General features: G+C 35.8%; 1 protein-coding gene and 1 long non-coding RNA gene across 21 annotated transcripts in view; both read right to left on the bottom strand.

Moving 5' to 3' along the window:
* Positions 1 to 27,071, bottom strand: part of unc79 (UNC-79 domain-containing protein) — a 139,289-nt gene that overhangs the window by 73,202 nt on the left and 39,016 nt on the right. For 10 of the 12 annotated variants that reach the window (XM_076128860.1, XM_076128859.1, XM_076128861.1 and 7 more), the window contains 21 exons: positions 26,687 to 26,779; positions 26,064 to 26,249; positions 25,508 to 25,667; positions 25,103 to 25,175; positions 24,933 to 25,015; positions 24,387 to 24,518; positions 23,829 to 23,954; positions 23,316 to 23,437; positions 22,095 to 22,284; positions 8,125 to 8,224; positions 7,700 to 7,855; positions 7,272 to 7,374; positions 6,871 to 7,007; positions 6,418 to 6,523; positions 6,128 to 6,243; positions 5,420 to 5,596; positions 3,425 to 3,505; positions 2,126 to 2,263; positions 1,566 to 1,718; positions 1,151 to 1,287; positions 636 to 818 (listed from right to left, as the gene is read on the bottom strand). In XM_076128860.1, coding sequence (XP_075984975.1) covers positions 636 to 818; positions 1,151 to 1,287; positions 1,566 to 1,718; positions 2,126 to 2,263; positions 3,425 to 3,505; positions 5,420 to 5,596; positions 6,128 to 6,243; positions 6,418 to 6,523; positions 6,871 to 7,007; positions 7,272 to 7,374; positions 7,700 to 7,855; positions 8,125 to 8,224; positions 22,095 to 22,284; positions 23,316 to 23,437; positions 23,829 to 23,954; positions 24,387 to 24,518; positions 24,933 to 25,015; positions 25,103 to 25,175; positions 25,508 to 25,667; positions 26,064 to 26,249; positions 26,687 to 26,779 — 2,752 coding nt within the window. Of the gene's footprint in view, positions 1 to 635; positions 819 to 1,150; positions 1,288 to 1,565; positions 1,719 to 2,125; positions 2,264 to 3,424; positions 3,506 to 5,404; positions 5,597 to 6,127; positions 6,244 to 6,417; positions 6,524 to 6,870; positions 7,008 to 7,271; positions 7,375 to 7,699; positions 7,856 to 8,124; positions 8,225 to 22,094; positions 22,285 to 23,315; positions 23,438 to 23,828; positions 23,955 to 24,386; positions 24,519 to 24,932; positions 25,016 to 25,102; positions 25,176 to 25,507; positions 25,668 to 26,063; positions 26,250 to 26,686; positions 26,780 to 27,071 lie in introns of all 12 variants that reach the window. The other 2 variants (XM_076128863.1, XM_076128862.1) reach the window with 2 other exon arrangements.
* LOC142982109 (uncharacterized) lies at positions 8,446 to 21,089 on the bottom strand. 9 transcript variants are annotated; one of them, XR_012959965.1, is made up of 14 exons: positions 20,659 to 21,088; positions 20,468 to 20,580; positions 20,255 to 20,383; positions 20,007 to 20,171; positions 19,052 to 19,139; positions 18,846 to 18,977; positions 18,632 to 18,766; positions 17,491 to 17,561; positions 17,246 to 17,374; positions 17,061 to 17,168; positions 10,606 to 16,985; positions 9,941 to 10,524; positions 9,658 to 9,867; positions 8,446 to 9,580 (listed from the first exon to the last, which is right to left on the bottom strand). It is a non-coding gene; the product is annotated as an uncharacterized LOC142982109 (long non-coding RNA). The 9 variants fall into 9 exon arrangements; XR_012959967.1 differs by having other exon boundaries at positions 17,448 to 17,561; XR_012959964.1 differs by having other exon boundaries at positions 17,491 to 18,766; positions 20,659 to 21,089.

Raw genomic sequence — 27,071 nt, forward strand, 5'->3', positions numbered from 1 at the left:
GTGCTACATTCCTAAGCAATCTACGTGTCAGTCTAGTTCACATCGTTGAAGCTGTCATGGAATGTTCTAGTCATTGTCAGTGGGGGTTCGAAGTGGCTTGTTAAGCAATTTAGTGACCGAGGTCCGGGTGGCGAGGTTTATCTATTAACTAATAGACTACACTGAACGTGAGAAGCTAAGAAAACAGCTATATTAAAGAAGTGTAATATGCAGCAATTTTTTAACTTCCTAAAAATAATAAATCTTCTGCTTGTGTGTTCCAAGATCTCGGATTTCCAGATAATGGTTTCATGGATTTAATTCTCAAATAAGACATAATGCTAGTTACTACGATTAGATACTGAAATTACAAGTTGTATAGATGTGAATTAATGAAAGAAAGTTTGTGAAGATCGTAGCAAGTAGCTCTGGTCTTTGCATACCCCTATGGAAAGAAGGCATAATTTTATGTATGCTAGAAAGAAAGAAAAGCTACTGAAATGTCTCAATAGATGGGCAACACAACAATCGAGCTACAGAAAAAAATAAACCACAGATTATTATACCCCCTATTGCCTATAGTAACGTAAACTGTGTAATTCCGTATACTTTGGTCTACACCTTCATATAAAATTCTGAAAAGTACTAATAATCACCTGATAATAACAGTGACTCTCTCTACAGCAGTGAACCGCACATGATAGTCGTGATGATGGAACTGGTCGCGGATGAGGTTGCAGAACACGTCTGCTCCTCCGGCCAGGGTCACGCAGTGCAGCAGCACCGGTACAGCGACGGAACAGATGTGAGAGTGAGATGCGTTGCATACGTTCCATAGGCTGGAAAGAGAGAGAATATTAGAACTGTGTTTATTGCGGTAGTTTAGAAATCGTGATTAGTGAATTTGAAAGTTGATTTGAGGTCATCACATTTTAAAACGATTGCTATATTGACCGTCAGCCAACAGTTGAGTGTTTTATTGTTTTTTTTTTTTAAGCAGAAGAGCTTTTTCGAAGGGTATTTCCTACTTTTTGGTATTATAGGTACTTCAACAATATTCGGTGGTACAAAAAACTATTTTGTAGGTACTTACCATTAACGGTGTTCTAAAGTCTTGAAGATATAAAATTATTTGTATAGAGGATAACACGAGAATATTTATAATACTTACTTATCAATAAGCAGGTTCTCCTGGCACCAGATCAGGAATCCGCGGTGATCTGGCAGCGCATCGGTATTCAGGACCAACACTTGAAGACATTGGAGAAGATGGTACAGTACGTCTGGACGAGAGGTGCTCTTCAACTCCTGTGGAACAAAAATATATATTACTATAGAGTTTATTGTGATAAATACCCAGATAGAATGGAGGCTTAAATTTTTAACTTCGTAATATTATAGTTATTATTTCGATGTGCAACGGCCGCTTTTGTGATGATGAAGAGAACAAATATGCGTGACCATAGCGACGCCAATATTAAATAGTTCAGTTTTGGGAAGGTAGGCGCTTTTTAATTGCCTTTTTTTTTAAGAAACAGAGTTCTGATTAAAAAAAAATATATATGTATATTAATGAGGTTACCAACCTGTAAAAGCTGATGAATGTACTGCAACTCCTGAGGCAATTCTTCGATGCAGAAGTGGAACTTTCCAGCAGAAGTCGGCCAGAAGTTGGTCATGTCGTCCTCGACGGACTCTGCCATGGCCTCGTGGTCTCCGAGAAGATTTGGAGTCGACACCTGGATAGCAAGGATACGAGTTAGTTTCAAGTCTGTTTCAAGAGAAACTTAGTAGGAGAAATAAGTATTTCCTTCTTTAAACAAAGACCTAAGCAAGTGGCTACAATTTTAGACGTTTCCAACTTCCATCAAACGTACTCGTATGGCATTTACCACAACTCTATATCCAAGCAGATCAACTAAACTGGACATTGGTGTCTGTACGTCACACGTTCTGTTAAAATTTTAAGAAGATTAAGAGCTAGAAGTTTGTAAGGATCGTACTAAGTATATAGCGTCCTTTGGTATCTGCCTACCCCTATGGAAAAAAGGCGTGTATATTATGTATGTTTTTTTGTATCAGAGCTAATAAAATCTCTTCATCACTTGAAACTTATTAAATCTAAAAATATTTCATTAATACTTACATCAGCCGTAGCAGTAGCGACATCAGTATCGGTCAGCGTGACAGTGTGAGCAGTGGCCATCGTTGGCGCATCAGTTGGTGGCAAAGACACGGCCATGTCCAGCTGTTCCGTGATGGTCTCTACCGTCGCCGTCATTATCTGCACACCAGATTATGTTGGACAAATGTTGGGACAAACGTTGGTTTGCTGGCTGACTACTGCAGTAACTACTAGCTAAATACGTATTCGCTTTTTTTTTGGATTTTGTATCGATTAGTGCTTTTATGAAGCTTAAGGGATAAATAAGTTGCTAAATCGTAAATGATTTTACTATAAGTATTTTTTTTTGTGATGGATACTATAGTTTTGCAAAGGTTTGGATTAGCATTGCTACATTTGGACTAACAGGAACTATCTTATTAAGAATATTTGCACAAACTATTATGTTTAGTTTATCTTTTTTTTAAATAAGTAATGTTTTTTTTATACATTTGGGCTGTAATCTACGAAAAGCTGAAGTCGTTAGTTTGAATTTAAAGATATTGGAATTGTTTTTTCTACAGACTAACATTAAATATATTAGACCCCACTGTTGTATTCAGCTTTTAAAAAAATCTATGTCTACGTTAGCTATTTATATTTTTAACACAGTGAGGTCCTACATTAATATCGATCCTACACTATACACTACAGCTCATTAAATAACAGTTTTTTATAGAGAATATGGTAATTTTTATTTTAGGTTATAAAAACATCCCCCTGTATAAAGGCATAGTGTAAGAACGACAACATCTAACATCAATAAAACAATACACGTCCACATATGAAAAAGCACAAGAGTAAAGAAAGAGACAGATGCCTAGAGTGAGAGAGGCGACACAACATTTATTTACAAAAATATATAAGAACAACACCACATTTCCGATTTTTTGTTAAATTCTAATGTATATGTAACTAAATCATATCTGGGTTATCTACCGCTAAACTAGATCAAAGCAATTTTCCTTATGTTGGAAATTGTCAATTTTGTTTGATTTTTCTATAAGTTGCTAATTAGCCAGTAATCCGCTCATAGCATTAAGGGGCTTAAAGTCCACCCTTTGATTACAAACACAATTTAATGTATTTGTTTAAAATGTACAATTATATCCTTTCCATGCCGAATTATTCTGCACAATCATGGTGACTGGTGAGTAATTTGAAAAAAGGTCGAATAGGAAATGATTACTTAAATATTCCCTTTAGAGACCAATTCTTCTCAAAAATGTCATTTTTTTGTGTGTCGCGTCTCCCACTCCAAGCTAAAATCCAGTGACATACTTGCGTATCGCCCGAAGACTTAGTTATAGTGGCGTCCGAGCCGACGTCGCTTATGAGTGACAGTTGCATGAAATGAACAAACTATACAACTACGTTACAAAGTAACAGAGAGTACTAGCACAGATAAACGGATTGTGTTGCCTTTGTCTTTATACAACGTCACACAAATGTATCTAGTCATATTGTATAAGTAATTTTTAAGATGCGTGATGCCACCAATGAGAATGACATCAAAGTTTGATAGAACTAGACTGATGCTTGGGATCACATCGTAGATCTCACAATTGAGAAAGACATCAATGTTTCAAAAAAGAAGACAATTGGTACCTACATCAAAACGCCATAATAAAAATATAACGTGACTTTAATTCTAGTTAGTGCGATAATGCGAAAGTTTAGCAGTCTCTCTAACTGTAAACGGACAAAATTTGAGAATAAAAGTTAATTTCAAACTCTATCATAGTCTGGGACTAAATTCTTGCCCAGCATTCAGACAGTAATTTCTGAATATTATGTAAAAAAGGTTACGTTTCGTGTTATTCAAGATGTTTCATAATGTTATTCTTGAAGTACAAATTATACTTTTCTATCTAAAGAAAAGACAATACAATATCCCTTGGAATATTATTTTTTACTACAGATTATTTCTTCTTTTTGTGGTATTTAAAATATGACTATATGTTTTTGTGACACGTTGTATACCAGTAATGGTGGGTTAAACATTTATTTTAATTTTTAATAAGTACCTGTTTTGAGTTATACACACCAGGTTTTACGCTTTGGGGCGTTCCTAGTGTGCATAGTTTTAAGGTTGGATCTTATTTAGTCATATATTTCTTTTTTTTTTTTCATTATGAATGGTTAAGTGTAATTTTTACATTTAAATTGAGAAGCTGTGACTAAATAAGGTTCAACTTTAATTCCTGTGTCGAGTATATTATTTACTGATTTTTAGATTTTTTTCTTAACCCATTTATGTCCCACAGCTGGGCAAGGGTCTTCGACCGAAGAGTATAATATTATCATTGTATCTACTTTTATTTCGTTAGCTAGTTGGATCTACATATACTGAATAATATAAACGAATAAATTGATGTGCTTTTTTTATATTGACATTTTAATTTTGGAATATAAGTAAAATCATCATCATCGTATTTGATTCTCTCATTTTACTTCGCGCGGCATAAGATATTTTACTTTTTCTGACAAGAACAATAATTTGATCTTAGATCTTACTCGACATAGGTCAAACAGGTACTAAATAATTTAAATTTTCATAGATGGTAACTGAATCGAAAAAATTAACAAATATTCCAAAAATATAGACATTTACTAATAGAAGAGACAAAATAGGAAAGCCGACTAAATATAATGAAAATAAATTAGTTACCATCCTACTTAAAATATCACATGCAATTTAGAACAATAATTTAATAATTAAGAGAATTTATAATTTTAACAGAACTACGTAATGTTAGACCGAGTTGGAAATTTAGAATTTTTGAATTTCAGACTTTGATTTGGTCTAAGACCCACCATTAGTGGTAGACTGGCTACACGAGGGCTTCCATGCGATGTGGCACTTTGATAGTGTGAAACCGATTGTCAGACATCTGAAGGAGTTTACTTCCCGCGACGGCAAGCTTAGATCTAACCTGGTTGATTAGTTTTAATAGTCTTAGTCTAACAGTCTTAATCAGTAGATTTGCATAATTATAGTAGTAGCCGTCTGCGACTTTGCCATAGTCCCATTATTTCCCGTCATTAAATGTAGTCTGTATATTACGGACCTATTTTCATTAAATTACGTCGGTACGGAAAGCGGCTATTTTATAAGATAACTTCATGAGTTTTTCGTTTTGCTGGTTGAAGAATACACAATTATAGAAATTTAAAAAAATATCACGAATACAACCGACAAATCACACCATCAAAATATCACATCACACAGAGCCCACCCCACAACACCGACGAACTTACAGCTTGCATACGTACATGAGGCATGTGAACCAGCACGCCCCCCACCGAGCTCTTGTCCCCCACGCCGAGCGGGTGCGCGATAGACATGAGCGCGTCCACGCTGGCCCCCGGGGTCCCGCCAGACTTGCTGCGTTCGTCTTCCGTCTGAGCCTTCTTGTCGCGGCTGTCTGGCCATATGTCTTCCAAAGACGGCTGTTTGGAATGTTTGAGGGTTATGATGATGGTTAAGTTGAGGAACTAACTAATACTTCTTTATTTGTCATGGTAGTGGTTTTAGAATGTGTGATATCACATCTCTTATTAAACTTATTTATTTATCATATCATTTTTAAGCTAACTTCTGGCCGTAACTTCAGGGGCGTCGAAAAATTATCAATGTTTAAAGTTTTATCTTTTTTATATTACAAACCAATATCCAAACAAACTATCATTAAACCATAATTATTTTTCACCAAGTTAATGATAGTGTTCATAAGAACTCTTTGCCATTAGAATTTGGTAAAGTAATTAACATTAATTTACAGTTTTTAAATTCTACTTCCTCCAATCACTCACAATTTGGATCTTATCCAAACCCCAAAAAGCTCTCAGTTTTCCTATCACTTTTTACAATTAATAATTATCTATCAAAAACAGCCACCCATCTATCGGTCAAAAATCCTTTTCATCTCATCAGTTCCTCAACACACCCCATCACAAAACCCAACATTTTCATCCACCTACCTCAGGTTGCGGCTTCGGCTTATCAGGCACGAGGGCTCGTACTAGCAGCACAGCTAACTGATGCCACAGCGCCGCCGCTTCACAGTACGAACAGGCTCCCTCAGCCAAACACACCGCTGTAACAAAATGTATCATATAGATATTGAAGATATGAATGGAATGGGGGTGAAATAAGGGGAGGGAATTCAGAATTTAATTTAGCCATGATGTTGTCCTCATCCTGGGTGGATATTGAGCATCATTTTAATACAATAATAAAGACAAAGAACGGATAGTTTAATAATACTCACCATGTACAACAGTATTAGTCTGGTTGGACTTCAGCATGAGACGGAGTAGCTTCGTAGCCTCGCTGCTCACGTTCTGACTGTTGATACGCCGCTGTTGTAGGTCCATCTGTTGACAAAAAAGTATTTTAATGCCTTACTAAATAAAAAAGTATTTACGTGACTAGTTTTCCTAGTGTATCTAAAGTTTAAATGGGCCTTTGACTTTAAAATGACTGGTTAAGTGATATGTTTATCAACTCGTACAGTTATAAGTAGTAATTTTGTAGTTCACATTTATTCCTGCACTGTGATTTTTTTCTTACTTATATCACCTATAAATGTTAAAACGGATAAAATGGGATTCAAACTCGCTTAGTCCGAAACCTTAACAGCTGCTTATAGTTTTAACTTTAAGATCATTTCTTTGACTAATGAAATTGATCTTATGGATGGAGAATAGATAAATAGTCTTACCTGCTTCGACAATATATCCAGCATGAGGATACAGCAGGTGAGGTTCTGCGGCTTCATCTCGTCCTTGTCCTTCTTGTCCGCCTTGTCTTTCTCACTGTTTGGCGATTCCTTTGTCTCCTTCGGTTTAGTTGCGTCGACTGAGACAAAAAGGCATCGTTAGCCAAGATCCTGGTTAATGAAGCCTATCATGATTTTTATAATAAAAAAATAATAAGTTAAGGAATTTTTTTTTCTAATGCACGCCTATCCAATTTATGACACACCAACAGTTGTCTTGAGAATACAAGCTCAGCAATAATTTCTTCGCTTCTCGAAATTTTCTAGGTCCCGAGCTTTCTGGCGTTAAAGCATTAACCGATTTTGGCTCTTTCCTATGCGAAATTAATTTTCAGAATACTTACATGGAGGCGGTTCGAAGATCTTCTCAGGAAGGTTGACAACGCAGTGGCTGAACAGGTCGAAGAGTTGTGACAGCGGGATCTTCACGTCCAGCATCGATATAGTCTGGAACAATCGCAAAGTATTAGTTATACGTCTAATAAAAAGTCATTTTGGAACCTAGTTACTGAAAACTTTGGTACTTAGTTGCTGAAAATACCTAGTAATTGAGTTGCTTGTTACAGCAAACGTAATGTTATTGATTCACAGAAAATGCAAAAAATACCTAAGATTGATAACCGATTGTTTTCAAACCAGATAGCACAACAGGCTTTGAACGAAATCAGGGCAATTCCGAAATTACCCAAAAATACATTGGCACACACAAACATTTTACATGAACTAAATTTGAAGCCATTATTTAAAACCTGCCAAAAATATTGGTACAAACCTGGAACCACTCCAAGACCGGCAGCACAGTATCAGGAGTGGGAGTATCAGTGACCTTCATCACAGCAAACTTGTAGAGATTCTTCTCATCCACACCGACCATCGCACCTTCCGGCTCCAAGATCTTGGCTAAAGGAACTTTTAGTTCCATCAGCTCCTGCACGGAAAAAAACAGAGTGGTTTAGTTTTATTTGCTGCCAAAACTAAAACTTGTTTTTCCATAATGTATGTTTTAATACGAACTCCCTAATCCGGAGTACTCGTAGCTAAGTGATGCGGCTTAAAGCCTGACCCTCCCGCATTTTAGGAGGAAACCCTTACTCAGCACAGGGAAAGCAATGGGTTAATTTTTTATGTTTGACGACTATGTTTCAGAGTCCCAAAAATACATGCCAAAGCTGTAAAATAAAACACAAAGATACTGACCTTTTCGGGGACATCAGTGCAGATGGCTTCCATCCAGGCCGGCATGATGTAGTCCCAGATGGACTGCGTGATGATGCCGTACGGGATCAGGCAGTACAATCTGAAATAAATACCTCTGATTAGTGTCAGAAGTATTTATTTCATACTTCCACTAAAAAGAATTAGATTTTAATAAGTCATTTCAATAGTTAAAAGTAATTTCAAGAGATAAAAGTTATTTCAAGAGTTATTTAATGAATTTTAAATAAAAATGCAACATTTCACAACATTTCGCATATTTTTTATTTCATTCATAGGTCCGGGTCTGTAAAATAAAACACATTTTTGTTATAAATATTTTTTATTTCATAATTTGAAATAGTGATATAATTTTTTGGCTGTTTCGGAAAAGCTGTTTGCTCGTGAGAAGAAACGGCAAGAAACTCACGGCTTGCTCTTTTTAATTGTTTATTGTTACAATTGAATTATCGACAAAAAGTAAGATAAAAATGTCTGTGCCTCATTAATTACATATTTATCAAAATTAAGAACATAAGATTTAGTTACAACACTTTTCGATATTACATTTATACAACACAATTCGTCATTCAAGATCAGCTAAAAAAATTTAAATGTCTTTACAGTGGAGAAAAAGCTAATTTTACATACAATGCTCATTTATTTCAATACATTCAACAATTTTTGATAAACAAAGGAGAATATAGAGGCAAATGTATTACTATTATAATACCAAGCAATTGTGAAATTGTTTAAAATAGTAAAAATGTTTTTACGGAAGGGGATCTCAGTTGAGTGTACACAAAGTTACTTTCCTTTCCGATTACAGAAGGGTTAACCTTTTCGGTCGCATTTTAAAATAACCCTCATACGGGAAAAAATAAGGTGCATACGGGAACAAAACCAAATGTTCAAGCTGATTGGAAACATTTCATATATGAACAAATAAGAAATATTATTTAACTGTCTGGTTGGAAATATAAATACTTATTACTTTTGGGAAACCCCTTAGAGGGTAAAGAAGAACAAGAAATGTCAGTGAACCACTCGAAACTTATATCATAGTGATATCTTATTACTTTTTAAAGTACGAGTGCCAAAGAGAGATGTCATAGATTTCATGAGAAATTACATTAAATACTGTAAATACATAAATAAGTGAGTAGTGAGACTATATTTCATAAAATTGAGGCTTTGTTTAAACAAAAATTAAGTTCTCTTTAAAACAATGTATATGATGAGTGTACAAAAGTTTATATTTTGAATTTTGGGTACTAATACTGTCTTGGAAATCTCTGGAATAAAACACACCAGAGATTTCCAGGGCAGTATCAGTGATTGTTCGGAGTATTTGAGTCCAAGTCGAGCATATAAAACTTCTTGCGCTTGATCTGTCGGTTGTGTCCATTACGGCACCTTCCAGTGTTAAGAGGGAGAGAATAGAGTCCACACATGGTAACTACAAAAAAAAGAATCGAATTAGTTTGTTAGGTTTCTAGTTAGACACGAGATAATTTTTTTTCTATTTCTTCTTACATTTGTTTCATTAGGAGACGAGCCGATTTTCTATTTTTGATTTTCTGCTTTGTTAATCACGATATCTGTTTTGGCAGCATTTTATATTATGAAGTACAATTTCAGCTTCATTTTCATCGCTCGTATGATTATTATTGTAAGTTATATTTGCTGTTGTAATCAGTGAGTCTTCTCTTGTCATGCCAAAGTCATCTTGGTTTGAAAATACACCTGAAAAAGCTTTAAAGTTTTAGACAGGTAAATTAAATATAACATTGAGTTTAAGTTTGTCGTCTTGTAATACCTTTTTAATGTCGTAAAGGTACTGATTATTTAGATAGCCTCTTCGCACGGGTGTCTGCTTTTGACGGCAGCGCTCCCGGCAGCCCGCCACGACAGGCGCCGTCGCCGCCCGCGCGGGACGGCCGGTCGTTTTGAGCGGGTAAGTAATAAATAATATCATTAGAACATTTCAAATATGTATTGGATATCAAATTTGTTGAGTTCGTATAACAATCACTGAATATAATAAACGGTAGATACTGGAAAATGTTTTAACCGTTATTCAAGAAATCGACTTAAGAAACTGAAAATGAAAAATCCCGTAAAAGCATTTTTTTTATATTTTATCAAGTTTTCACAAATATTGATAAATTGAACAATATCCGAATTTTAGTTAACAATATGAGTTTTAAGACTACATGAACATTAGCTTATATCTCACGTTTATTATAGATAATGAACGTTATAGTAAGTAGATACAAAAGAAACGCACCATTTTTTCATCAAGTTTTAAAAACTCATAGAAATGAGTTGTGGTTGCCACTGCCATTGCCATCAACATCAAGTGCAAAATCTGATTAGATTTCAGTAACATTTTGGACTATTCTGAAAGAATAGAAACAATCGGTAAGTATTAAACCTGCAGTTTTGTAAAATAATAGAAACAAATTTAAAAAATATGTCTACCTTCTGACAGTAAATATTATGATCAATATTCGTTCAGTTCTCTGATTCGCCATTTCAATTGTTATTTTCTTGCTGTTACATTTGCTTTGTTAAAATGGCTCATAATATAGAGTACATTGTACAGGATCGCCACCTCTATCTGCTAATCGGCTTTTGGAATCTGGAAAAACTAAATGACTGCGTAGCAATTTTTCCAAAATGGTCTTCTTACGATAACCACCTTGGTAAAACAGCATTAAATATGGTCAAACACCGAATTTAAAACAAAAAAGAATAGACTCAACGTAGCTCTTACTGCCGGTACCAATACTATGTCCCCAGGCAGAAGAAATATATGTCAAGTAAGTAAACAATCCTTATCGACCCCTTTCTAGAGATATGATATTGAAACCAGCAGTTATAATAGTTGATCTATCCTTGATTTTACGACTTTCCTTCCTACAACTGAAGATCTTAAAGATATAAACTAACTTATAGATAATTTTACTCATACGCTTAATGACTACTTTTTAAATGAATACGTGTTTCGTTGATTAAAGATTAAAACTGAAGTTCATAGTAAGCCGTTCGTGACACCAACCCGTATCTAACAATAGCCGAAACCGTAATAAGTAGGACGCTTTATTAAACGCGGTAATATGGAAGGTAATGGAAAGGATCACGTGTCAGAATTGAAGGATTTCAGGGTTTAGGATAAATAAAACAACCTCAACTTTTTTGTATCACGTTTAATATGTAAATTACCTTTTCAAAACCGTTACCTGAAAACCTTTACCTAGTTACCTTTTTTCGAAAATCAGCTGATTAGCGCTCGACTGATATGTTACGGGCGCAAGCAAGCTTACAGGGGTATCATTATAAAGTACACAATTCATATATTTATATCAGCATTTTTTTTTCATTATGTTGATATTTGAAATTGTGCTCATTTATCCAACGAGAATATAACACTTGTGACTTGTTTTTGGATATTTATAGACTGCATCAGAATAAATGTTATCTGTTTAGTTAAAATAAGGGTTTGACTTATCTATGTAAGGTGTTGCAGTGTATATGAATCGTGTTGAACTTATTTTGTTTCAATAAGGATAATATTGGACTACAAAAATATTAAACGCTATGTAGTATTTTAGACAATCAAACTGTGAAGCTTGTATTTTTATACAAATAAATACATAAATATACAATAAAATATGACTTGTCAATAAAATGTTGCTGTATTGTTTCCATAGTATTAAATTCTTGTTTTAAGTATGTCATGGTACGAAAATAAGTAGTAAAATAATAATAATAATGCTTTAAGAGATGGTAGTTAGACCTCAGGTCTATGAAGTAATAAAGATTTTCATAGAAGTTTGGACTTATACCAGTTCAACCGATTAGTAAATGAGTCAATTTATTATTAAAATGTGCGGGATTTAATTACTGGTTCTAAGTTTTATTAAAATAGTTTAGATTTTTATTATAATTTACAAAAGAGTAGGTCTTCAATTTATACTAGTTAAGATGTTGTACGTGAAAAATTGCATTGTGGATTCCAAATAATACGTTTTCCTGTAGTTACGATCAAAATATCCCGAAATATAAATTTTAATTTACCTAATGTCGATAACATGTAATGTCAGTATAGTGGTAATGAATGGTGAGTGTGTGTGTCTGGTTCTCCAATAAATCTTACGCAACACAAATTGATAAAATTCGATCATTAATATAAGTCAAAAACTTTAAGTCAATTTAAATCAATTCCAGTTTCATTCCTGTACTGTTGCATCACGCAGATGTGTCAGTTGTCTTTCTATGAAATAAATTGGTAGATTGTTCTTAATTGTAGCCGGAAGACCCCCCTCCCCTGGGACTATAATTACTAATGAGACTAACAAAGTTAACTGCATTTTACAAACCCGGAAAAACTAAAAGCTTGCTTCCGTCCGTAACTTTATCGATTTTAGCTGTTTTTGTATTGCCAATTGATCGGGTTGAAAATAAAACTACTAAACCTTTATAAAAATCATTTAATCACCTTTACTTTTGTAACTTCAACAAAAAATAACATAAAAATATATAAATAGATAGATGTATAAAAAATTCTGGACGGCTTGCCTTTCGAGCGGCTACCACACAAACAAGCATTAACACAATTAGCTTCACACAGGTCGGCTTTAAACGCAACACCATTAGTCATGGTGGTAAAACTGTGTCTCGATCTAACCCCATAGTGTGGGATATATGGGGTTTGCACGAGACACAGCCTTGCCAACAAATGCACGGTATTATACCATATAGAAGCCGACCATTGCAGGCAAAACTGTAATGATGCTTGAGTGTGCGGTAGGCGCAATGACCACCAATTCCAATCAGATTTATCGCACTTTATCAATTTGTAAAAGAGCTTATGTAGCCCGCGACTACCTCACCGCCATTGCAATTACAAAGTAAATGTTTATGCATAAACTTTTAAGTATTATCGTCATAGTATTTCAAGTTACTAACGTTTCGGAAAAGTCGCTCGTGAGAAGAAATGGGTGTTATAATTATTTATTTTGATGGCTATATTATCGTTAAGCCAATATAGACCAACAACATCGTGATAAAGATGGAATATGCTTCAGAAAACTGTTTTTATTCGCAATAAATTTGACCTGCTAAGCAACGTTTTCGAAGACAGAACTTCAACTACAAGAAAAAAGTCATAGAATTTCGGGCACGAACACTAGACGTGTAAATATAATAAGGAAAATGAAATGCTATGGAAACGGGATATCGCGAGGCGACGGCGACATAGTGGTAGTGCCACATAAGCTCCGTAAAGTAATAAATACTTTACTCAAAAGATAATAAGTGCGATATCTGTGCCAACACTTGTAGATACTAGTAGATAGATAAAAGACCGTTTTCAATAACGTATCGTCAGTAAAGGTTTATTATTATAACATGGAATGGAAAAGTTGACTGCCAATTCGCAGTTTATGAACTTTACTCAACCTTTAAGTCTGTTTAAGTTGTCTTCATAGGAATATTTCAAACAAAAAATATTGTGGGGATCATATCATTCATATATCGACTAGCCTAAAATAAGCGAATTCAATATGGCGCGGACGCCGATTCCCTTTGTCACAATTTGGACACAACATGCATGCAAAAATTTTGCTACATGTCACAAAAATTACAAAATAAGTGCAAGGATCTGACTAAAATAAGTCTATAAACGATTTACCTTATTACATTTTAATTGACAATAGGTACCTACTCATATTTGATGTTTTCAATACGTAAATTTAGTAAGTTATTGGACTTAACTAGTATTCGTAGTTTTTATTTTTGAATGGATGTTGTATCCAAACTGTATTATTAAGTAACTTATAAAGCCACAAAGCATTCCATTAATGTTTACCTTCCCTACCTACCAAATAGAGTTTTAAGATTGTCATAAATGAAATGATCCAAACAAGCATAGTTTTAAGATACTTTTCAATCCATAAATACGGAAGATTGTCTGTCTTAATGTATGTTTGCTTGTTCGTATGTATGTAAGTATATGTTGTGTCTGTCTGTACGTTCGTTTATTTGTCTCTTTGTATGTCGGTCTGTCTACCTGTATGTATGTTTTGACAGTCTGTGTGTATGTCTGTATTAATGCATGTTTATATGTTTCTATGCTTTACTGAAGATAGGTAATTGAAAACGGTAATAAAAATATTAGTCTCTACTAAGATCAAACATTTTAATACAAGGTTGAAAGTAACTGAATGTTAGATTAGAATTTAACATAATTATCCTTAAAATAAGTTTATTTATAATTTTCAGGACAGTATTTTTTCAACCTTAGACTAAATGTCAACACAAAATACCAATGGAGAAGTTTCACTTTCTGAAAATTTGTTTATTCTTTAGTAAAACGATGTTGAATACTAAAAACTAATAAAATGGATACGGTACACGGTGATCAAGTTATATAGAAATTTAAGACAACGCATAAACCCGCTTATGTATTTTATTTAATATATGATGCCTTTAAATAAATTAATACTTTTTGTACTACTCAGGTGCTCATTTGATGACGCCTGGAATTTTTGAAAAGCTATAGAGACGTGATGTTTAAACTGTCTGATTAATATTTGATTGTGATTCAAGTTTTTCTTGCCCTCGTTTCTACGTATAGATTAAATGATTAACTTAATCTAGTAGTTCCTTTCATTGTTCTTTGTAATTAGATATACCAATATTGATACGTGATAGTAAAAGGGCTCCGTAATTATATCATAGTCTCAAAATGTACTTTCTATCTAACTTTGAAAATGTGACTAACATAGACAGCCAGATAGACTTTCTAATTTATAATATTAGTAGAGATTAGTTATTAGTAATATTTAGTCGTAGTAGCACAACTTATGGGCAGTTATCAGATAGAATTAAGACACAAGCTGTCACTTTATCTAGCAGATAGGCTATCTAATACTAATTTTTAAGTAGTGGAAGTAGTCTATTAGTAGTAATTACGATCTTTCTTTAAGTCATAGATAGAATATCAGATTAGTGTCTCAGAAATGTGTCATAGTTATTTAAAAAGGGGGTCATAAGACAGGTTTTTGAATTTATAATAGTATTAGTAATAAAATTTACTCATAAATGGTAGTTAGTATTGATATTGCGGGTAACAATAACCGTGGTATTGAGTAGATGATGTCATTCATGTTTCAAAGTTCTGATCGGGTTCACCATTTCTGAATAAGTATCAAATGTCTCATCAAAAGTTGTTTTGACAGTATCTTTACGTTTGCTGTCACTTTATCTAGCACTTTGGCTATATATCACTTCCCCCTAACCGGTCGAAGAAGCCAAGGGAGACCCAGTGGAGAGGCAGCTTCCCTGTCTGGGCTGTACCGTACTAACTCGGGGAACCAAGCGGCCGGCCGGCTGGGCTGAGGCGACGTAGGTCCGGCCGGTTTAGAGGGGCTGTTCTAGTGTGTCGTTGCTGGGCACCCTATCCTCCGCGACTGGGCGGGGCCGTTCCGCGTGTTGCGGCAACGGTGAAGCTGCCGTGGGGAGCCGGGGATCGGTCGGTCGGACCCAGCTCTTAACCCATGGCGGCTGGTGGTGGGACCGCTGGGCCTGGGAGCGGAGGGATCGCCGCTCTCGGGTTCGTTGGTCGGTGAAAAGTGCCGGCGGGACCGGCTGCGCATCTGCGCGTGGTCTGTCCCGGCTTGCGAAGACCCCCTGGCCGGCAAACTCGGGGGAGTTTTCCAGTCATTGCACAAGGGGGCATGTGGGGAGACGGTACCCGTGTGTTGGGGTGTCGTCCCCCCACATTGTGTGCAGCCGCGTCGGGGCTGCGGATGTGTTAAAAGGCGTTCCTGCCGCCTCGGCACTAAGTGGAGGAGGAGGCAACACCTGGGTGGTTTGGTGGTTACGCCTAGCACCACCTAATTAGGAGTGTTCCACATACCTCTACGGTCCCCCGGGAGCAATTTCTTGCATTAACCAAGTAAAAAACACGTGACTTGCGGAACTGGCCCTTACTTTTATTGCATTGGTATAAAAACATGCCTTTGAAAGCTCTCTTAAGTAACAGTTGTAAATTGAATAGTCATTGGTACTCTCATTTCCTGATAATATCCAAAAACTCCTAATTTGGGCACCCGGAGCTCATCACTCACCGAGTCGCAGTAGTACACAGTGACTGCGACGTCAGGTCCACGTGAGAGTGTGGTACTTCCCCGGACGAGCCTGCCCGATCATATCTAACTACTGGCTCTACCACTCGATAGTTTAGTTTTCATAGGCATTTTAAACAGAAATTTATATTTAAATTTTCAATATTCATTAAAAATATCAGTGGGATAAGACCTTCATCAATATTAGATAAACATGATCACTGATCTGAATCGTAATGGTGAGTTAATAGCGCAACCGGCGCAACGCAAAATTTTGTTATAGAGTTTTTTTTACTGGAGTTCTTTGCCTATGTTTTCATGTTTTTCACTAACTACCGATCTCCGTAAGACTGCTAATCGTCGGCACCGCATCATTTTTACTTTGTCTTTTACACGCGTTTGCGAAATTCATCTACATATTTGTAATGCAAATATAAGTTATTGTAAATCTCCTCCACTGTCAAACTACAAAATAAGCACGAGATATGCAAGTAAAGCCGAGTGTCCACATCGCAAGCCGCATCACGAATAAATAGCTCGATTTCAAACTTTTCCGTTTGAGAAAACATCGAGTTATTACTTCGCAAGGAGGGTTAAAACGTGGACACCCGGAATAATAATCACCTTTTTGATTATTGGCAGACTCTTATGTTTGTGTTCGATGACCGCTGTCGACCAGCAATCGCCGATCGGAAAGCGCTCATTTCGATCAATTTGGTGTTTAAGTACCTAAGTAAAATTATTATTTATTATTTTTTATGTCTTCTTGCTAGAGTATTGTCTTTTATCAATTGAATAACTTACTATTGTGCATTATTGCTTCCATTTTCTTATTTTAGATCTCCTAATAATTCGATATTTCTTGTAATTTTTGTCCTTGTAAAAGAATCCCTCAGTAAACATAATATGGACCTTGCGAACGAAAAAGGAATTAATTTTATTTATTTTCAAGAGAAGTTAAAACCACAAAATAATATAATGATAGCTACCTCCTTTAAAAACATCAATCGAATGGCAGTTATAGTTTAAAATGGCCGACGTAGTTTGTCTCAAAAACAATTATTGTGGCGTAATTTTGTGTCGAAATGAGTCTGTGTGCGTGTCTCCCTTTTGGGTACCTATATCATACAAAAATACATTAAAATTGAATAATAAATACTAATTATATTCACTATCGTATTATATACTAACCGTTTGTTGGTACAATTTTATTAATTAGTCTGATTAGACTTACGGTCATCACCAATATATGGAGTAGCATCGGTGAGCAGTTTGATTACGCAAAGTGCTTTGAGCCGCCATCATCTATTGACAATTGAAACTAGACCTTAATTACTTCTGAAGACCACTTTATTTATGTACAAAAAAGAGTTAAAGTAGTACTAACAGTGCTTTCTACTATTGTATTAAAGCAAGATTAAAATAGACTTTCTAACACTATCAACTATCAACCAAATTACTATCGAAAAATGTTATATACGGAAACGGATTAGACATATCAACGACCATAGCGACCATAGGCAGTGAAATCCTAAGTCAATTTCTAGAATAATGGGAGAAAAAGGCTTTTTTTGTCTATTATTCAAATTAGTAAAGGTTTTCTTCCTTACTATTAAAATCTGTAACCACTTTAACTCAAAGTATCAAGAGTTTGACATTTAAAATGTACTGCAAAATTAGTTCCTACTACACCTACTAGAGGCGCTGATTAGATTTAGATACAAAATCTTGAAAGCTAGCAGTTTGTACGATAGTCGATAGTAGTAGAGAATCGCGCTACTGATTTTTTCAATAAATATTTCTACTCTAGTGTGGGCACCCGGAGCTCGTCACTCACCGAGTCGCAGTAATACACACAGTGACTGCGACGCCGGGTCCACGTGAGAGTGTGGTACTTCCCCGGACGAGCCTGCCCGATTATATCTAACTACTGGCTCTACCACTACATTATAAAATAACAATGTATGTAAATATTTCTACTTTGTTTATCTGTTATGCTTTGAAGACTAAACTGTTAGATTGGATTCGTCAAATAAATAGATCCCTACTAATATTATAAATGCTTAAGTTACTCCGTCTGTCTATCTGACCCTTTTTTATGCCTAAGTCACTGAACTAATTTGGAAAAGATATTTATCGAAAACTTCAGATCTCATTTGGATTATGTTTATTAAGTTATTGAAATACGTTCTTTTGTTGATTTAATTATCTGAATAATAACATAACTGTCCTGAATTAATTAAACACCGCGTCGCTCTCAAAATATCACTTTCACCCGAATTTAAAATGTTATAAATTTTCATGAAGTTATTGAAATTAAAGTAAAAATTCTCCATATTTTATTGTAACTAGTATAGAATGTATGAAATAACTACCTGTCAATATAGACGGATTGCAGCCTCGAAAGTTATCGTGATTAAACATCAACATCTCTTAGGTACTCTCATCATATCAAAGACCATCATCAGGGAATTTTGTCTTTTATTATAGTGTTTTCTTTTGGTTCGTATCTATATACAAAAAATATGTTTTCAATTATACTGTTTTATGTCTTTATAAAATAATTTTAATTTAGGAAAATATCAGTACCTTTTTCTGTTATGTGAAAATTTGAAGATATATTTTTGTTCTGACCATGATTTTTGTATACGTCATAATGTGTTTCAAATTGTATTTACTGATGTTTTTGATATCTTGACAATCTCCATTTTCAGATTCAACCTGATTAAGAAACATGAATTTTACTTTTATTAAAACGAAGAAATTTTATTATTTACCAAAATTTCAATAACTACCTTTTTCATATTGGTCAGATTGTGAAACAGTGGTTTGATCTGCGCTAACAAGTATTTTTGACAAAGCGCCGTTCTTGGTGATATTCATCTACAGCCAAAGAATAAAATCATATTAATAGGGAAACTATCACATATATACTAAGAATTTCAAAATCACAAGATAGCTACCTTTTTAAGTGAGTTGATTTGTACATCTAGTCATATTTGACTGCTGTATTAGTCACTGTCATTCTTTCGACTTTTGATTCAACAGACTGGTATATTTTCGATTTATATTACTGTATATCAATTTTTATGACACAATTACGCTCATACTCATTGTGATCAATTGTGCGAGCGAGATATTCACTTTCATCTAACTTCAGAACAGAATTTGTGTTAATTTTGTCTTCGAAATATGGGGTAAAGAAGAGATATTAAAATATAATATCTGTCCTTTACCCCTGGGCACCCGGACCTCATCACTCACCGAGTCGCAGTAGTACATACAGTTACTGCGACGTCGGGTCCACGTGAGAGTGTGGTACTTCCCCGGACGAGCCTGCCCGATTATATCTAACTACTGGCTCTACCACTCGACAGTTTAATTAAAAAATGATAGTTTAAGTATATTTTATGAATATACATATGTATATGCATTTGTTGATCGAATAGAGAAGTTTGCCTTACAAATTCGGTAAAGCGTTTCTAAAACGTAAGCTGTTTATACCGTCCTGCCAAAGCATTACCTAGGTTTAAAGTAAGTATCTTTCTATTTTTACTGACTTCAAAAAAGAGAGAGTTATTTATTCTATTTGCGAATTATTTTCACGGTTCAGAATAGTGATTAAAGGCGTCGCTGATGCATAAATATCACCTTAAACGAAAAAGTTACTAGAATCTTTAAAAATATTTTACAAAAACTTCTCCATTGGTATTTAAAGTAAATTTTATTATGAAAGAAATTGATAACTACCTGTTAATATAGATGATTTGCAGACAAAGTAGAGTGTTTCAAAACCATCGTGTTTTATAATGTCAACGACCTTCAACGGGTAAAACTCCATTATGGGTATAATTTTTCAGAATATGTTTCGTATAATACTTTCGCTTCCAGTTTATAACTTCCTTGTTTCGGAACCTATGTAAAGATAAAAAAATGCTATAGTATTGTACACTCTTATTTTATTTAATAAATGATTCCTAAAACATAGTTTCAAGTACCTTTTTCTGGATATGGAAGATTGTAGCAATATTTTGGTTCTGACCATGTCTTTTATATACCATAGTGTGTCTCAAATAATGTTTTCTGACATTTCTGATGCCGTGATAAGCTCCAGTTTCTGACTCAACCTGATTTGGAAACATCATTTTAATTTTGTAAATGAAGTCACTTTATATTAATTTATGAAATTAATTTTGATATAAGACAACTACCTTTTTCATATTTGTCAGATAGCGGAACTATATTGTGACTTGCTTCGGTGACCATCTTTTGAGAAAATGCTGTTCTTGCATTCAAGTGTACCAAGCTATTGATATTATTTAATCTGCGGCCAAAAAATAAAATAATGTTAAAACTGTTATATTATAGGTAGTTAGTATTTCAAACTTTAAATGATAGATACCTTTTAATGTGGGTAGACTTGTATATTAGTCATATTTGTCGTATTATGCACTGTTCATCTATTACTTTATATAGTTCGAGTTCTTCTCAATGTATTTTGTATGAATCAAGTATCAAACAGTTACGTCCTTACCCAATATTATCAATTGTTCAAGCCATACACAATTGATCATATTTGGTACATTCGTTTTTATATTCACTTTCATCTGACTTCAGAACAGAATTTGTGTTAATTTTGTCTTCCAAATATGGGGTAAAGAAGAGATATTAAAATATAATATCTGTCCTTTACCCCTGGGCAACCGGACCTCATCACTCACCGAGTCACAGTAGTACATACAGTTACTGCGATATCGGGTCCACGTGAGAGTGTGGTACTTCCCCGGACGAGCCTGCCCGATAACATCTAACTACTGGCTCTACCACTACATTTTTTATTACAGTTTATTAACACAAGACTATAGTCTTGGATATTTTTGGAAAGATTTTTAAAAGTCTGACAAAAGACGAGATTTGACACATTTTATAAATTTGAATGAAGTTTATAGGGACCAAAGCTAGTGGCGTTTCTTAGACTTTGCCTACCCTAAAGGGTTAAGGCAAGGTTATATTTATGTATGACTAGTATTTTTGGCATATAGTAGTTTATCTTTCCTAGCACGTTGTTATATATTTCCAAGACAGGTGGTCTCTTTTGTTCCCATTTATTGATACTCCGTTTCCTTATCGTGGGGATAAGGAAACGGACGCCTAATTGATTGTGAATTATAAGTTTTAGGAAGAAAAGTTTTATACAGTTCAATCTTTGTATAGACATAATACGCTACGTAATCGAACTTACCAAACACATACTTACATTGAAAATAAATCTCAATTATCTTTACTATATCTTGTGCTACTGGAACCTCTTCATAATCAGGACAAGTTACAACCAAAAGTTGGTTAAAAACGCAATTTAATAGAGGTTGAATTTATTTTAAAATATATTGTGAACGTAAAAACCCGCAGTATTTAAAGTAATCCGTAAATAAAATTTGGTTTAGTTTAATGATCTTAATGTTGATTATAATGACAATATTCCCGAATACATATTTTTTTAGGTAGTTTAAACCGTATGTTATTGCATATTACTTATTTTATTTAAATTTCAAAAGGTTTCAAGTTATTAATTTAAATCTAAAAAAAAACCAAAATGTCACGCAATGTTCACCAAAATAACAAACTTTATCAAATTCTTCTTTTTTACCTAAAAATATAACAACCGTTTTCATACTGTTTCAATTTATAGTTCACGACCAAAAGGTTACGCAACGTCCACCAAAATAGCTTACTCCATCAAAATCTTTTTTACCTAAAAAAAATACACAACCGTTTTCCACAAAAAACAATCATTTTCCACACCAATCTCTCTCTTTCTTCCCTTCCTTACCCACCTACCTGTTCAATCCGTCCTTGAGGTGGTGCGTCTTGCTGGCCAGGTTGTCCCAGTGGCCGGCCTGGCGCGTGTAGTGCGGCGGGTGCGGCAGCAGGCACGCCACCAGCACGCCGCGGTGCGACGCGCCGATGTCGCGCAGCCAGCCGCATACGTGCTCGCATTTTAACTTCTCGACTGCGTTCGCTGTCTCACCTGAGAGATATTTGAGAGTTTAGTAAGGCAGAGTTTAGTAGTGGTGTGTCGCGGGGACTTTTACAAACATACAACAACGGACATATCATTATTCCGTGACGGAATCGAACCCACGACCTCCCTACGCCCGACGATGGAAGCAGCGTGGCGACTCAAACCACTGCGCCACGGAGGCAGTCAATATAAGAATATACTTGGTTAGACTGATGGATTCAAGATCTGACCTCTCCTAGGGACCCCAGAGTAGTAGAGCAGCAAATTATCTACGGATTTCAAATCTTAAATTTATCTGCTCAGATCCCAAAATGATGATGATTAATTACGGATATTTCTGTCGACTGATCTGTTCGATCATAAAGAAGAGATATTCGACTCTCAACCTTTCCGAGCCATTGCCGCTTTCACCAACTCCTTCCCTACAGCCGCAGAATTTCACAGTCTCGTCCTACCAATATCCCAGATTCCAATACCATAACCCCCACCACTACCCTTTTTCCCTTCCTCTCTCCAGTAAAACATAGAATTCCTAGGTAACGCGGAAGCGGCTGGTTGTAAAAACATCTGCCATAATGCCCTTTATAGTGTGTTTTTAACAGAAAACATGTTATGTCGACATTCTGTAACGTGGGGTAAAGACAAGAGAAAAAAATCATCAGCCTAGCCTTTCTTGTAATTTGGAGTCGGCTTCCAGTCTCTCCAGATGCAGCTGAATACCAGTATTTAACATGGAGCGATTGCCTACTTAACCTCCGTAATCCAGTTACTTGGGTTGGAACACGATACCGCTATGTAAAACTGGTTGTCAGACTTTGAAGCTTCTGGCGGTAACGAATGCCAAAGACTTTTGAAAATGACAGCCGTATCCCGCAATTTAACGTTCCTTTCAAAACACGAAAGAACTCCGAATGTATAATATGTTCACCTATCTACAGAACCATCTCGGCGAGCGTAGCTTGATCTAATAAAGAAATGTTCCAAAACCTTTCCATTCTACAAAGTAAAAAGTAGTGCTATCATAGATAAATACGTACCAGTATAAGAGAAACTGGTGACATGGAACCAGTGGAACAGCACGGAGAGCAGACGACCGAGGATCTCGTCCGGAGTATCAGGGTTCGGAGTACACAGCCCCACCATCAGCCACACTCCATAACTGTAACAAAAGAAACGTTTTAGCTACGTTGGAGTTACGGCTTAAAAAAAAGGGTCTCTGTAGTTTGAGTCAGTCAGTCAGTCCTAATATTAAGGTTATTTTCAGTTATTTAATGCGATTCAAATGATCAAGTTCAAGTTTAGTTATTGAATAGCGGAAAAAACTTCCTAAACTAAAAAAGACATCTCAGAATGTAACCAGTTTTAGAATGGTATATTGAAACCGGTTGCTCTTTGGTAATAATTGCGGAACATTTGGCATAAGATAGGATCACCATTTTCTAGAATTGTGAAGACTTAGTGTATTGGTTTGAAGCTGACTAAGTAGTCGTGGATTATGTATGTAAGCAACTCCAATTGCTCTAGAGAGGTAAGGTAGATATGATACTGACCGTCCCAGAAGCTGTCGATCTTCAACAGAGATAGGATCGGGCAGCTCCACGCTGAGCGGCGGACGGAGCTGCTCGTTTGAGCTGTCAGGATCCTCCATGTTGATCGGTTTCGCTTCTTTCAACAGGCTGTAAACAAAAAAATAGGGTTAAAAAGGTACAGTAGGTGGTAGCGCCATTTTCTACAGGCACTGTGAAGTCGTGATACTGGTTGGTAATCGGCATAGTTCGACAGGAAACCCTATTAAGAATCTCTTGTAAAAATGACAGAATTTAGTAAGGGGTATAGAGTGTATTGGTTGACAAAGTTACGTGTCCTCTTGGTTCTTGATTATTTATTTAAACCGTCTTCGCCTCTTAAGGAAAACCTTTACCCATCGGATTAACAAAAAATATTATAACCAACATTGCCATTCTTTCAAAAGCATTAGTTAAAGTAACCGAATCTTAACGGATTTTCGTATCTCCGAATATCAGATGTACTGGCTCTCGAAATCCTGAGACTGCCTATCAAAGACCCCCTCATACCCAATAAATCGTATTAAAGTGATCCATATTCACCTGATAATAGCTTCAACGAGGTTGGTCTGCATATCGCTGTCCATCTGCCAGGCGAGCGGCAGTCGCGTGTGCACCACGTGGTCGCCGCCGCGACGACTGTTGTGACGGTTGCCGTGGCACTGCTGGCAGTATCTGGAGGAAAAATATATGTTAAATAACTGGGAATAGAGGGTATTGATAATATTGTTGAGAGTGAAAAGGACAGTGTCATTGGTGTAGGCAAAGTTGTTTTAGTAACAATCACCACATATTTGGCTACTTGTGCGCTTTCTTATGGACAAATTATATAGACTAATATTTTTCCCTGGGTAAGATTGGAGTTCCAAGGGAATTTTTCTCCAACAAAAAAAAGGCATCTTTTTAAAATTGTCCCCATATAATTGAAGCGACTAAATAATAACAGGGTGCGTCAACAGAAATCAGAAAAAGCCCAATAGTTTTTCGTCGGACCCGTAATACCGAACGGGAACTGGGACCTGTAACTTTAGACCACAGAAACAGTTATAAGTTAATAGTCGTTGAAATTAAAAGTTAATAGATATTTACCTAATAGGATGGTTTCCATTGTAGCTCGCACACTCATTGGAAAAGCAGATGGAATAGGCAGCCTTGTCGCTTGAACGGCAATTCTGAAACAAAATATAATTTATTTGATTTTCTATAGGTGTTAGAGTGCTAAAGAAGAAGTATATTAATTAATGTTTCGAAGATATTACCTTATTCTCGCACACCATGGAGACTTGTTGTTGAGGATGTAAGATGTCGAAGAAGCGTTGGTTAGGATGTTCTCTGCAAACAAATTGATAAATTTAATTTCTTTATAAATTCCGTAAATTTACTAAACCGTCCACTTTCTGCCATCGAAGGCAAGAAGTCACAAAAAACTTGATAAACTCTGAAATTATTTAGCCAAAAAAGTCAATCTTTCAATATTTACGTAAACTTCTCGCAAACATAAGAAATATTTAGAGAGTAAAAAGTATCAACCAATATTTGAATGATCAATATTGCAGTTTCCGAGCATGTGCATCATCATAATTTACCTGGCTGGCGCAACCATCGAATGAATGCAATTTTAACTAGAACCCCATACACTAAAGTTTCTCTTATGTTAAAATTACCTGTGTATCTCATTAGCACACTCAATACAGAGGTAGAGAGGTGGCGGGCTGTCGGAGGCGAAGGTGACGCTGATGCAGTGATCGTAGCACACCTTGGCGGCCTCCGCCGAGCCCGGGTTGGGACACATGTCGCGCTGGCAGTTGAACGGGACCAAGTCGTCTGAACGAGAAGACCAGTTAGTATTGAAGACTGTTGTGAGTTGATGAAGCTTCTTTTGAGTAGACCATTGATTTAACTAGAACTGTGTTCCTTTTTAGGAATGTAAGCAGATCTTTCTTAAAGTAAATAAATTCGTTATTTGTATTAGCTTTTCTAGCCACATAAATGCGTTTCCAAAGTCCCCAATCAGCAGAAATCATTCTAATTAAACTCTTGTATCTCTTTAAGTATACTACTCCGTTAGTATGATCATTAAAAAACTTAGCCAGAATCAATTTTATCCAACTAAGTGATAATTAACACTAAGTAACACTTTAGGCCGAAATCATTTTTACACCCTACTCTCAACTCAATCTTTGGTCTACTCTCAAGCCAAACAGTTTAACAAATACTTACTAGAAAACTTGCAAAGCAAGCCCTTCCTATCAAACAGCTTGGCATCAAACGGCGGCCAGTAGTAGAACAGCAGCTTGGCCGCCGAGAGCCTCGCGCCCCACGTCCCGTACGCGATCACGCAGAGAATGTCCTTCACCACCGTCTGTTTCATCGACATCAGACATTCTAGGAGCTGGCAATGATGGGCTGGAACAATGGGTTTAGGTGAATTTTCTAAGCCATTTTCCGTTGGGGAAGTTTGTTCTCAAGAGAATTGGGGTAGATATTTAGTTAGTTGTGGACTTTTTAAATATTAACTTTAGTAGGAAAATAACCTACCTACCGTCAATCATTATTATCAGTGTATTAAAAATGCAAAAGTCTGTCTGTGACGCGCTTACGCCTTAACTAATAAAACCATTTTACAAAATTTTGTATGGAGACTTAGGGAGCCCCGGATCAAACATTGGCCCCTTTTCACGTAAAAGAAAACTTTATCCAAGGAAGTAAAACTGCTCGGGTCAGCTAATTTTACATAACTTTGTTGTCTGGAAACTAAATATTTTAACTACTGACTGCTAAGTGCAAGGTGTAGACATAGAGTGTGTTTGTGAACGTTTGTATATGTATGTTTGTTTACATACCTGGGTTACTGGAGTGCTGGAAGACCATCATGATGATGGCCGCCACCGACTGCGACGCTTGGCTTTCTTCCTCCATACCAGCATACTTGCGTGCTGTAACATTAAAACACTTTAGTATACTCATACATACATACATACACAAATGAAAAGATATTTTTATGTATGAGGTGATGTTATGTATGATAAAGAAGACTGTTTCTTCGATCCTCGGCAATTTTTTTTAAATTGCTATTGCGTATTATCCTTTTCCGCTAAGCCTAAGTTTGGAGTGGATTCGGTAGTGCAATGGGTGGGATTTTAACCCATGGTCTCTCGATTGCAAAAATTGTTATTTCGGCGTTGTTTTAAAGTCAACAGTCGGATAGGAACTTTTTTTTTTTAGAGT

Source organism: Anticarsia gemmatalis, chromosome 21 (assembly GCF_050436995.1).
Source record: "Anticarsia gemmatalis isolate Benzon Research Colony breed Stoneville strain chromosome 21, ilAntGemm2 primary, whole genome shotgun sequence".
Taxonomy (NCBI): Eukaryota; Metazoa; Arthropoda; class Insecta; order Lepidoptera; family Erebidae; genus Anticarsia; species Anticarsia gemmatalis.